This window comes from Paramacrobiotus metropolitanus, unplaced genomic scaffold, assembly GCF_019649055.1.
Source record: "Paramacrobiotus metropolitanus isolate TYO unplaced genomic scaffold, Prichtersi_v1.0 Parri_scaffold0000068, whole genome shotgun sequence".
Classification (NCBI taxonomy): domain Eukaryota; kingdom Metazoa; phylum Tardigrada; class Eutardigrada; order Parachela; family Macrobiotidae; genus Paramacrobiotus; species Paramacrobiotus metropolitanus.
This window is the reverse complement of record NW_026570288.1, coordinates 602,605-616,089: the sequence shown is the minus strand read 5'-3', so window position 1 is coordinate 616,089 and position 13,485 is coordinate 602,605. Positions and strand designations below refer to the sequence as shown.

General features: G+C 53.4%; 1 protein-coding gene across 1 annotated transcript; it reads right to left on the bottom strand.

The window, feature by feature from the left end:
• Positions 1 to 731: 731 nt before the first annotated feature.
• Positions 732 to 10,194, bottom strand: LOC129594469 (uncharacterized). The gene is made up of 3 exons (XM_055491167.1): positions 8,677 to 10,194; positions 5,508 to 8,420; positions 732 to 5,240 (listed from the first exon to the last, which is right to left on the bottom strand). Exons 1-3 carry the CDS (start codon positions 10,192 to 10,194, stop codon positions 732 to 734), a joined length of 8,940 nt encoding a protein of 2,979 aa, XP_055347142.1.
• Between the last annotated feature and the right edge of the window lie 3,291 nt (positions 10,195 to 13,485).

Here is a 13,485-nt window from a genome sequence, read left to right as displayed (position 1 = left end):
TGTTCTGGTTCCGAGCGACCCTGTGTGGGTGCCGGTAACCGAACCGTTATTTCCGGTTCGTAACGGGTCGGTGGTGGGTAAACTTCCATTTTAGAGATCTTCTCGTGACCTCCTTAAGTTTCTTCTTTTCGTCTTCTTGGCGTACCAGGTCTTGTTGCTGGCGCCATTCAAGGAGTCGGTGTGTCAATACAGGAGGTCGAGTGCCCCTCCAACCTTCGTCGTCGGTTCTTTGACGTTGGATGGTGGCCAAATTATCCTGTTCGTACGCCCGCAGCTGGTTGACGAGGTTCTCTCGGCCAGCCAAGTATCTGTACGCGCTGAGGTTTCCAGCAACGACGTTCAAGTACAGAGCTTGGGCCAGGGCATATGTCTGTCTTCCGGTGTCCGGGGTTCGGTCATTCGTAAAAGAAATGATGCACTGCGCGCATGGGAGTCTGTTGCCCTGGGGCGTCGCATTCTCGCTGCATCTTTGGCAGTCTCTGGTGAAGGCTTCCGTTCGAGGCTATTAAAATAAAAGTTAAGCAATCCTCTTGTCGGATGCGTCCTATGTTATATGTCTATGGTTCTACACCCTATAATTACTACGGTCGGGCCAGGTCGGTTCTCGAGCTGGTACAGGGCGCCTTTGTGGTGCCACTGAGGTAGGTCGACTTCTGTTGGTCGATAACACCTTTGTGGTGTTTGATGGAGGTAGTCGGTTCTGCAACTCCTCCGACGCGTTCTGCGTCTCCTCATTCCCGAGTAGGAGGGTCGGTTGGTTCCGGCCGGTCCACTTGGAGAGAGTCGGTCGACTCGTTCTGTTGCTCCGTGGCCGGTCGTTCCTTTGGTAGATGTCCGTGTCGGTGTGTCGACGGGTTACAAGCCACGAACCGCTGGCCGCCTTGGATGTTGTCCGTACTCGAGGCGAAACGTTTCTGGAAGAATCCCTTTTCCAGGACCCACTCCAGCTCGTCGGCCAGGTCATATCCCTTGTTCCGGGGATCTTTCTTCGGCTTGTATTTCGGGTCGGACAGTTGAGGTTTCTTCGCCAGTCGAGCGAAGTCGAACCGCGCCAATAGTTGGTGCATGAGTTCACCGCGCGTTATTCCTTCTGGATGCCACGTCATTTCCATACACGCTTCAATGGCGTGTACCCATCCTTCATATGTATCGGGGGCCGGGTCCAGTTTATCCGGTGGAAATTCGTAATACATGCGCTTGTTGCTGGCATGTGTCCGGATTATTTTTCCGCGTTGGTAGCCGAGTTCGCAATACCGTTTGACGTTGTTGTAGCTCAATTGTCGCCACTCGCCTTCGTTCACCTTCCAGTGTTGGAGGAGTTTAAAGGCGATCCTCGGCGTAGCGAACTTCGGTCCACGGGTCGCGAGAGCCTTCAAAGCCGCAAACGTGTACATCCATCCGGGGTCGTATTCCGAGACGGAAGGTTTCGGCTGTTGGGCTCGCATCATACCGGTGTATTTTACCCGTACATTAGCCAGTGGGGGGATGTCGTTTGGTAATTCCTCCCTGGTATCTTCATCCCATTCCGTTAGGAGTTGATCTGGTTCAGAGTCGGGGGTTACTGGTATCCGTTGACCGTAGTAACGGGGGACGTAGACGTCGCCACTATCTTCTTGCATCGGCTCGTCGGCATTGTTACCGTCGGCCGGTGGCTTATCCTGTTTGTCGGATATTTCCGGTTCGCCCTGCTGTTGGGGCGCCGAAGGCGGTGGCGGTGGTGGTTTACCGTTGTCGTCGTCGTCGTCGTCTTTTCCCGATCCACTTCCAGGTGTTTGGAAGTCTTCATCGTCCTCATCGTCGTCTTCGGATTCGGACTTGGTTGACTCATCCTTCTTAGCCGGCTTCTTCTTGGACTTTGTTGTCTTCGGCTGACTCTTTCGTTGAGTCTTCTCTTCTGGGGCCGGCGAGGTTTCCATCGGCGAGGTCGGCGGAAGTGACTGTGTGTCCTTCGGCTTAAACCGTCCTTTCGTGCTCCGACCTGGTTTGGTCACACTTGCTCGTCCTTGTGGAGCCATCGCCGTGCTGATGTACGTTTTCGGCTCGAAAGGTGCCCGAGGTCGGGGGCGAGCCTGGATCCGCTTCTGGGATGACTGTCCGGCTGATCTAGCGATGTGCAGCATGTCGGCTGCAGCACCGGACGGTTGTTCGTCCGTCTCGCTATATTCCTCCACGATCGTTTCCGTACCCGCTGGTGGCTTGTCTTTGTTGACGTAGGACATCCGGAGTTTAAACTCACGTCGTTGTGGTTCCGGTATGAATCCTGGTACGGTGTACCGAACGGGTAGGTCGCGTTCCGCATTGGTCGTCTGAAGAGTATATTCTTCAACCATCGACGCGATTTCTTCGGTGATTATGTTGTTGATGATGCTGTCGATGTTCCCCTCGCCGTTCATGTACATCACATTGTATACACGGGCTATCTGGACCAAGTTCGATCCGCGGGGATTCCTGATGTATCCGATGCACCTGGCAATTCTCGTCGGTATATCGTCAGAATTCTTTCCGGAGGTGCTTTTAAGTGCTTTGATGACGTCTGGTGGGAGCAGTTCGGCCATCCGTCCCCATTGTCGGTGGACGGCTACCGCTAATCCGAAGTCCAGGGTCCACGCCACAATTGCCATCATAAGTTGATGCGTTAGCCATGTGGCGCCGTCAGCTTGGACGTTAGTCAGGAGGTCGCGCACCAAGGACTGGTAAATGTCCGTGCCATTGTCTTTGGCGTTTTTGATGCTGCGTACCACTTCAACGTGTACCCGAGCAGTACGGAGTACTATCTCCGTATCTGCCTCTTCTTGTTGGTCGGGTAGTCGTTCACGTACGTCGTCAGGGGCCGGCCACTGTGATTCGTCAGTATCCGGTGCGTGTCGGAAGATTTCCTTCCGATCTCCCTTAAATCCTTCGTATGGGTCACCGTCTCCGTGGTCGGAGATTGAATCCTTTGCTTCGATGTCCGAGATTTGGTCGGATTCTGCATCAGACTGTTGCTTTGAGGTCGAAGGCTGAGGTTCCGACAACTCTTCCGGCTTGGACGACGTCTGTGGTCGTTCAGCCGTAGCTTTGGTCGGCTTTGTGCCGGCCTGTTTCATCAGGTCTTGGAATCGTCGTTCAGCAGCTTCGCTGTCATATTTTTCACTGGGTTTGTCTTTCCGCTCGGTCCTTTGTGGGCCGGCGTCGGAGACATCCAGGTCGTCGGATGACTTATGTCGTTTAGCCGGGTTAGGTTTCGGCGTCTTCACCGAAGGATCCGACTTCTGTTTGGTCGACTCCTTGGTGTCCGACTTTGCTGGTTTCTTTTCGGTTTCTGGTTTGGCGGACTGTTTAGCCGCTTCTTTCTTGGCTTCCTTATTGGCCTTCTTCTTTTCCCTCCGTGACAGCTTAGCCGAGTTGGCCGAGTGGATGACCTGCGAATTGAGCAGTGGATCGTCGTCGATCTGCACGGATGGTTGCCGGATCGGCTGGGGAACTTTCATCTTGACGACCAATTGTGAGGTCGTCTTAGAGGTCGGCGTGGGAGTCGGAGCGGTAGTTTTAGCCGGTGTGGCATCTTGTAGTGCCTTCGGCTGGCTCTTTTCCTCCCGATAACGTTCTCCCATTCGTTTCATTACTTCAGCCATCCTTTCTGTTAGTCGGTCGTATTCTCGACGGACGGCGTCAGTGTTTCCGGTTAAGTTAGTTCGGCGAGTTCTCAACGCGTTCCATAAGTCCCTATCTTCTGGGAATGCGATGTCGACGCTAACGTCCTGTTCCGACCGAGTCAGGTCTTGGACGTGCCGTAAGGCCAGATCATTATGGAACTCGCGTGAGAAATCCTGTGGAGGTTTCTCCTTCTTTTTACTGGACCTGACCGGCTCTGTTGCCGGCTCATTTGTCCGAGATTCATCTATGGTTAGATCGGGGCCGGAGCGGGCAGAGGTCGGTTCGGCCTCTTGTTGTACCGTTTCGGCTTCCGTTCCGGTTTTAACCTTCGATGGAGACGTTGTGTCCATCTCCTCCGGCGTTTTCTTCGCTTTGGTCGGAGTGGTTTTGGGCGTGAACCTACGTGGTTGTTCCGTTGCAGGTTGACTCGGCATCCGTACTGGTTGGGATGCTGCCCGGTTCGGCGAGATTTGTTTCACCGGTGATCGACTCCTCCGTGGAGTCGGCGTTTCCGTTCTGGATACCGACGACCGACCTGAGTTCGTGCGTGCATCTTGTAGCAACGCGTCCTGCCATGTTAGGTCGTCGTCGTAAGTCGGATCGTCTTCGATCCGTGAACCTTTCCGGTATCCCTGGTCGGATTCGTCACTGTTATCCGACATTGTCATCGGAATTTTGTCTGTGACGTCCTGTCCGGGTTGAGGTGGTACTTCGAGGGTGTAGGCGGCCGGGTTGATGCGAGGTCGGCGGAGCTGTTGGACCGGCTTTAAAATAGCCGCGTCAAGCGGGAGCTGTCGTAACTCCTGCTTTCCGCACCTCAGTATCATCAGCCGTCGTAAGGCCGTGTCCCTTTCCTGGGTGGTGGCATAAATCCGTTGAGCAAGTTCTGTCTGCTCGTCTTCGGACATGTTCTGCTTCCAAATACCTCCCTTCAGTTGGGCTTCGTAAAGTATCCGTTGCAGGTCCAGTGATTTTGCTTTTCTCATCAGCCTCTTGTGGATGCTGGGAGTAAATAGTTCGATGTCCGAAGGGGTCGACCTTTGTGGTCGGCTTTCCTTTTCTTCGGCTGGGGGTAATGTGGGGGCCGACCTCATCAGTTCGAGGAGTTGTTCCTTCGTTCTGACCGGTGCAGGTGAGAAGAGACGTCGTCGTGGGCCACGTTCTTCGATGTTTTCACTGGTCTTCGGCTCCCTATGCAAGGGTAAGGTCGTCGGTCGGACAAGTGGCTTCGGTTGGCCATTATCCGGTTCCGACGTATCCATCGCGTCGACTTTGTGTTCGAACGGTGGTACCGGTGCATTGTCCATAGGGTCGTCCTGGTCGACTGGTGGATTTGTTTCCGCCAAGTTGGTCGACTTCCTTGGTGACTGTTGCACCTTTGCTTTCTTCGCCGAAGGCGGATGTTTCGCCTTACGCCGTTGTTCTTCGGCTTCCTTCCGTTTTCGGAAGTCTTCGACAAACGATTCAATCTTTGCCAGTAAAACTTGCAACCTTTCACGGTTCTTCGCCGACTGTTTTGTTGTCGGTCGCAAAATGAACCGGACCTCCTTGGTGTTGTTCTCCAAGTGGCCTAAGTTGATATCGATCTGCAAGTACTGGGGACTCTGTTGGTCGGTTATATCCATTATACGTCGGAGTTCGGCTATGACTTCGTCAGCCGACTTCAGGATTCCGTTTATCCGCTCCAGCGTGGCTGGGTCGAGGTCGGCCTACTGTAGTGCCGGAGGAGGTGGAGGTCGGACGAGGTCAGCAGTCGGGTTTCGTGTCGACTGGACCTGTCTTATCCGTGATGTTCGACTAGTAACTATGGCCCTTTGTGGTGCCTGATTAGTCGTCTCCGTCCTCTCTTTGTCGTCCTCGTAATTTCTGACCTGCATTTCCAGCCAGGATGTAATTGAATTTATATGTCGCCTAATGCTGGCCGTCTTGGGGGCATCTGCGTGGTACATTTGACGCAGGTGTTTGGCGTTGCTTCCCCAGGCCAAAATGTCGCGATCCAAGTCATGAGCCAGTTGACTGCCGGATTCGCAGAAGTTTCGGCGAGCTCTCATCTCTGTGATGAGTTGCTCGACCTGGTTCATCAGTTTGATGGTCGACGACGGTGCGCTGATCGGCAAGCTTCCTGTGTCCGGAATCGCTGCCATTATCCGTGCTTCTGTAGCCGGAGACATAGGTCGGTCACTGATGTCCACTGGTTTCGGCGAAGCCGGTTTGGGCTGAGTCGGCACCACTGTTGGTGTCGGCTGGACCGGCGCTGTTGTCGACGTCGGCTGACTGTTAGTAGCTGCACGTCGCGCTCTTTCTGCTTGGTTATCCCGAAGACTTTGTCGTCTTTGGGTGTCAATTTCCGCTTCCAAGTCATGGACGTGCATTTGGGAAATCCGGAGCTGGTCGTGTAATGCCAGCTTTACGTTGATCATTGTTGGGTCAGTATCGCTCATGTCGGCTATCTGACGTTCCAGGCCGGCTGCAATCTGTTTTGCCCGGGCCAAGTTCTGATCCATAATTTTCCGTCTTTCCGCGAGTGTAGGTTGGGTGGGTTGTCCCGTGGAGGTCGGCTTCGGTTGAGTCGACTTCGGCTGAGCCCTTTGTGGGTTTGCCTCGAGAATCTTCCACAAGTCCTGAACCCGTCGAGAGCAAATGACATGCTGTTGTTCCAGCGCTTCTCGTAGCCGTCTCTCGAAAGGTTTGTTAGGGTCCAGTTCTCGGAGTTGTTTGTTAAGGGTTTCCATGACCTCTACCGCTTCTCGGTACTGGTCTTCCACTGCCTCGAGATCGACTTCTTGTTGGTCGGTCGCGGCTTCGACTAGTGGAAGTTCGACGTCCGGTCCGGGCGAGTTAGTTAGGGTCATTTCCTCATCTTCTGGGGTGACCGGCTTGGTCGGTGCTTCTGTCGGCACCGCCAAGTATTGTCGGATGTGGTCGACTATCGACTGAAGAGCTTCAGCTAGTCGGTCTTGGTTCGGACCTGCGCTCGGAATTCCCCATGAGCCAAGTGTGTCGGCCCAGTCCAGGTCGTTCCGTAGAGCTCGATCGATTCGTGACAGTCGACATGCCTCCTGTTGAGGTAAGTTTCCCTTGAGTCGGTGGAAGAAGATTTCTGCCAAGTCCTGACCGGCCTGGTAAATAACTTCGATGTTGCCGAGCAGGTCTGTCATCGGCGTCGAGTGTACCAGGGTCATCACCGCCGTTGTGGTCGGTGTCGGTCTTCGAGGTGGTGGTGGCGTCGGAATCCGATTGTAGTTCGGTTCGGCGTCGAGGATTTCTGTTATCCTCTCGATGGTCGACCTGAGTTGCCGTTCGTCGGCTTCGGTCGGCTTATCCATGTTGATAAGGTCGTCGGCTTGCCTTAAGTAGGCTGCCAAGTGATCCATCTTCTGCCGAGCTTCCTTGACACTAACTATATCGACTGGAGTTATGTCGATATATTTTCGCTGGAGGTCACCCAATAGATCTCGTCCGTCAGAGATCGTGGTTTCAATCTTGTGTCGACGGTCCTTTTTCATCTGTGTCGTTGGTGACACAGCAGGCGTCGGTGAGGATATCGGCGAGTACCTAGTTGAACTCGTCGTCGGTTCCACCGTCAAGAGGCTTCGTTGCTCTCTATTGGAGTTAACCAGCAGGTCGACGCCGGGTTGAATCAAGCGTCTGTGGTTTTCCGTCATCGGCGGTCCATGTTGGATCAGGTCTTGAACCATTTTCATGCGAGTTAAGATCTCGCTGAGTTTCTCTCGGGCGTTCGGTTCGAGGCCCTTTGCTGATCGTTCGTTGATCTGCTTCGAGATTCGTTCTGCCTCCCGCAATGCGACTTTGGCATTGATGTACGTCCTAAGGCCTTCTTCGGTCGGCTCCGTTACGACCTGTGTGGTCGTCGGTTGCGATGAGGCGGTTGCCGTCTGGAGTGCTTGTTCCTCCGTTCGGATTTGTGTGTCAAGTTCGTTATGCTGGTTGTACAGTTGTTTGTACTGATCCAACAGAACTTGGAACTCCTGGGGACGGTTTGCTCCGCTTGTTGGGAGAATTCTCATCCGTTCCCGTATCTTGTTGGACTGATTAATTATCCCGCTTTTTCTTCGTTTAAGGGATTCAATTTTCCGAAGTCGTTCCGGGTCGACCGTAGTGTTAGTCGACGTATTCATCATGACGGCCTGTGTGGTCGTCGTCGATGTGCTGGAAGTCTGTTCTTCCAGCTCCGAGGTCGGACGTTTCTCCGTGAGGATGAACTGTTTCATGTGGCCCATAACGGCCTCGAGCCGGCTTTTGCCTGGTTCTGTCGCAGGGATGCCGTTTCTTACGAAGTCCTCTGCCAACTTTATGTCAGTTACCAGAGTGTTAATCTTCGGTAAGGCTCCGGACACCGTTGTCTCGGTGATATCCTCGTAGATTCCCATGAGCGTCCGCTTTCCATCGAGGATTGTTCTCCAGATTTCAGCGGCCCGGGGGTCTTCCCTAGCTCGGAGTGCCATGATGTGGTAAGACGGAACTTGTTGTTCGTTACCAGGTGGGTCACTCTGGATCAGTTGTCGGATTGTTCCGACATGGTTGATGATCCGTTGAGCCACATCGTCGGTGGTCGGTTCACCTCTTGCCGATAGTATTTGGACAATGCGAATACTTCGCTTGATGCTGTTGATCCGTCCAGCATTGGCTAGCGCGATGTCTCTGTTGACATGCGCTCCTGTCCATCGATCTAGGGCAAGATTTCCTTCGGCGACGACGGCCTGCACCTCTATCGTTGAAGGTGGCTTAACGTTGTCCGACCGTCGTTCGGCTGCGTCCAAGTTCTGGACGAAGTGGGGGTGTTTGTTCATCAATTGATGAAGTTTGTCCAGTTCCCTCCGTATAGTCCGTAGTGGTAGTTGTTCCGTCGGTATCTCTTGGGGGGGATTTCGGTAAGCGTCCGATAATGACGTTGAGTTCCAGTTGGTCTGTCTCGAGTGTACGAGATTCGACCGTTCCGCGTGGTGTGTCGTCCAACCGCGCCTGGATCCGAGTAGCCATTATGTTAGCTGCTCGGAGGAAGTGTGCCAATTCCTGTACTGTCACAGGTGGTCCACCTTGCACTTCCTGCGGAACTTGTTGGTTCACGTCCATTTCGACGTCGGGGGCCGCCACTGGTTGGGTTGCCTCCAGTTCCATCGCTCGGATCTCGTTGTCCTTCGACATGGCGTAGTCGGTTAGCCGACGTATTATTTCTACCGTATGTTGGTAGTCCGGATGCCCTGGCGCAAGACGAGTCAGCGTTTGTTGCTGCTTACGTATATTGTCATACGTCTCGTCGCGTAGGAATTTAGCGTTTTCCAGCCGGGCGAGGCGTTTTTCTTCGTCGATGACGGCCTGTGTGGTCGTCACCGACGTTCCCGGTTGAACCTGTGCCGCTTCCAGGGTTCGGATTTGGCGTTCCAGCACAATGATTCTCGCGTTCGACCTTCGGACCTGTTCTTCCGACTCCCACCGTTTGTAGGCGTAGTCATGGGTCGAAGGTGGAAGGTCGGCTGCCTTCGTGGTATAGTAGGCAACCTGTCTCCGGGACTCGTCTAGTTGTAGTCGGAGTTTTCCTATCTCCACCGACGGTACTCGAGCAGTCGTCTGTTGGCCTGCCGAGGTCGGCTGGGATGTTCCAATGGGAATGGATGTCGACGTTCCGACCTGTGTGGTCGTCGTCGACGTATTTTCTTGCGGAGCAGTTGTCGGTTGAGCTGCCGAAGTTTCCGCTTCATGAATCTCGTCCTCCCTTTCCTGGACGTATTCATTCCATTCCTGGATTTGATCCGTCAATTCCCTCATCCGTTGAGAGAAGTATTGATCGGTGGGTAGGAGGTTGGTAAGTCGCTGTTGTAACCGAGCAATAGTGTCTATTGCATCGGTTCGCTTTCCTCTTAGGTCCTCCAACCGAGCGAGTCTCGTTTCCTCGTCGATGACGGCCTGTGTGGTCGTCACCGATGTTCCCGGTTGTGCCTGTCGAGTCCTGAGAGCGTATTCTTCGGTTCTAATTTGCTCTTCCAGGTTGACCGCCTTGGATCGGTAGTAAGCCTCTTGTCGGCTGAGTCGTCTCATTTCGTGGTCATAGTTATCCACTGTTCTAGGGAGGTCGTTCATCTGTTGGTCATATTCCGCCACTTGTTTTAGGGCGTCCTCCCGTTGAATTCTCAGTTTACCGATCGCTAATGACGGTGCTCGGCTGATCGTCTGTTGGACAGCGGAGGTCGTCGATGTCGAGTCCGGTTGTACCGATGTCGACGTACCGGCCTGTGTGGTCGGTGTTGACACGGTTCCCTGGGAGGTAGCCGTCGGTTGAGCTGACGTCCCATCCTTTTTCCGGATCAGGTCGTAGTTGCCATTAATGAAGGTTTGGAGTTCGCCGATCTGCCGTAACAGTGCAAATCGGTACTCGGAATGGTCCGGGTTTGAGGCTGTGGTCGCCGCTAGTGAATCCTCCAAGTTTTTGATTTGGGATTGGGCGATTTCCACTTGACGGCGCAGTTCTCGCGGCGTCTCCGTTCTGGATTGACCACTCGCCGGCAACGTTACCGGTGGCGGTACTGGCGGTGGAGGCATTGAAGTTACGACCTGTGTGGCCGTCGTCGGTGCAAAACCCTGTGTGGGCTGCCCTCCTGCCAAGCTTCCGTACTGGTTTGACGGGTTCGTCAGATATGGCGCCAACGTCGGATTTCCCCAGAGAGTCGGTTGTCTCGGGTATCCGAGTCGAGTTGGCGAGATCGGCGGTGAGAACGGTCCTGGTACTGTTGACACTAATATCGACCTTGGTGGCGATATAGTACCGTCCGGGCCAATTATACTAATTGATGCCAATCTGGTCGGTGACATCATTCCCGGTGGTGACGGTAATGGTGGGAACTGCAGTGGTGGTCCCATGAGTGTCGTTCCGTTCCGAGCGATGATGTGTCGGATACGGGTGCGATCTATTGTTAGATCCGCTACGTCCGCTGTTAGATCCGCTGGAAGGTTGGTCGTTACGACGTCGGTCTGACATTGTTGTCGCTGTTAAGGAAAGGAAATACGGCGCGTTAGAATTCTACTAACTCCCGTACATTCAACTGAAGATGTTCCGGTCAATTGAAGAGGTTCCAATTTCGACACCAAAGGTCCATCTATTCCTAGCTACTGTTAAGCTACCTATAACCTATGTTAAGTTACGCCTATGGCCCTATGACTGAGTCAGTGCTGTTGTGACTGATGTTTTAGGTGTCTTTGGTTTGACTGGTTTGGTCGGTTTCTCCGAGTCAGCTCGTCCTTCTGAGATTCTCTCGAGGATCTCCTTATGAGCTTCATCTTCAGTGACTTCGGTTTCTTCCAGCATCTGTTGTGCCGTCAACTTCGGCTTCTTGGCCGTTCCATATTTCCGTTTGGGTTTGGTCGGTTCGACTACCTGGTCGGCTACCGTAACTTCCGTGGTTGGTGCCACCGGGCCGGTCGTTTTAACCGTCCTCTTCGTGTATTTCCTTTTCGGTTTGGTGAATTCGACCTCCTGGTCGGTCGTTTTGACTTCCGTGGTCGACGCCGATTGGTCGGTTGGTTTAACCGTCCTCTTTTTCTTAGCCGGTTTTTCTGGCTTCTTTGTTTCGTCCGTCGGTTGGGTAGCTGGTTGAACCGATGCTTCCGACTTACTATCCGACTACTTCGGTTTCTCCGTGGTCGGCTGAACCGTGTCTTTGGTTGATTTCTCCGTAGTCGGTGCTGGTTCACTGGCTATGACGTCTTGCTTCTGCAGTTCATGCAGTGCTGGGGTTTCGAAGTCGGTCGGCGGTTTCTTCCGTGGTCGACCTCGTTTCTTCTTCACCGTCGGCTCGGTCTTATCCGCAATGTTGGTCGGATCCGATGATTTTTCGACGGTTTCTTCTGGTTTCTTCTTCGGCGTACCAGTCACCTTCCCCTTTGTGAGGTCGGCTACCGGGCCAGATGACCGAGTTACCGGCCGACTTGTCTCAGCTCGGTAATGTTTCACTCGATCGACGGCTACCGTATCTTCACGTCCGTCCTCGCAGCGAAGGAGTAAGTTGTTTGGGCCAACATAGTTGATGACCGTCCAGACTCCATCGTAGCGTTCCATCCTTGCTGGATCCTTGGTCGGAAATTCCACCGTAACTTTATCCCTCGGTTTGAAGGTCGGTGTCGACTTCTTCTTGTTGTAATGTTCGGCGTTCCGCTCGAAAGCATCGTCTATGTTGATGCGAGCGATTTCGTGTGATCGCTGAAGTCGTTCCTTGATCCGCCGGATGTAGTGTTCCTTGTCGGTGAAGGTTTCTGGGGTATTCGTTCCGGCCACTATGTCCTGTGGCATGGGCATTTCTCGCCCATAAAGCATGTAGAATGGTGAGAACTTCGTCGAGGCATGGACTGCTCGGTTCATCCCGCAGACGACGTAGGGTAAAGCTCTGTGCCAACGGTGTCCGTCCTTTACATCGCAGAACTTCCGTATACCGTCCCATATCGTCTGCATCTGCCGTTCGACTTGTCCTTGTCCTTCCGGATGGTAGGCAGTTCCAAGCGTGTGTTGGATGTCGAAGATCCGTGCGACCTTGGCAAATGTTTTCGCCGTGAAGTGAGTCCCTCTGTCCGAGTGGATGAAGGTCGGCATTCCGTATTTTAGAAGGACGTCTTCCACGAAGAACTTTTCAAATTCTCGTGCGGTATTGGTTTTAGTTGCCCGGGCTATGGTGAATTTCGTCAGCTGGTCTGTTACCACTGCGATGTACTGGTATCCCTTCGTCTCAGTCCGAGGTAGGGGACCTTTAAAGTCCGCGTAGATGCGATACCAGGCTTCACCAACCTCCATTTTCTGGAGTTTACCGGGTGGTGGACATCGGGGCTTGTTGGCCATAATGCACTGTCGGCATTTGTCGATGTACTCGATGATGTCCGACGTCATCCTTTCCCAGAAGTATCGGAGCTTCACCGCTTCGATCGTTTTCTCCCGGCCGAAATGGTTTCCGGTTTTTCCGTCGTGGAGAGATCGGATTATGTTGTTCCGCATGAATAGCGGTACGACGAAGCATCGTTCCAACTTCAGGTTGATTGTCTTAAGTCGGTATAAGACTCCTTGAGCCATCTGGTAATGTTCCAGATGTTTCGACTTGTGGTCGAGTTTCTCTGGGTTCTCCAGCTCGTCAATGATTTTGCGCAGTCGCGGGTCTCGCAGCTGTGCTTTCCGAAGTTCTTCGTTTGGTCTCGCCGGCGGTGGTAATGTTTCACCGTTGGGGTCGTTGTTGTCCAACTCTTCAGCCGTGTTGACTGTCCGAATAATCGGTTCCAGCGTCTCCGATGCTGGTATGTTGATGACCCGTACCTCTGTGGTACTTAAGTCATGCCAGTCGGAGATGACGTTACATCCAGGAAGAGGCGGTGGGGGTGGAAACCTTGGTGGTTCCTCCCCGTCTTTCCGTTTCTTCTTCCATGCTTTGTCCTTCAGACGTCGGTTGGTCCGAATGGTACAAGCTTTTATTTCGTCCTTAAGGTCCTCGAAGTTGGGGACTTGGTCCAATTCTTCGTGTGGATCTTTGTCGTCACTACGTTCGAGTGGCCATCTCGATAGAGCATCTGCATTGTCACAGAATACTCCCGGCTTATACTGGATGGTTATGTCCCGTCCTTGTAAAGCCAGTGCCCAACGTGTCAGTCGAGGGTTGATGCCGGGTCGGTTCGACTCGCATCGGAGCAGGTTCTGCAATGCTCGGTGGTCCGTTCGCACCGTGAATGGTCCGTGGTCGATGTAGTGTTTAAACTTCTGCACCGCCCATACCACGGCCAAACATTCCCACTCGGTTACTCCGTAGTTGAGTTCCGGTCCGTGTAAGACTCTACTGGCGTAGGCGATCGGGTGACTGTCTT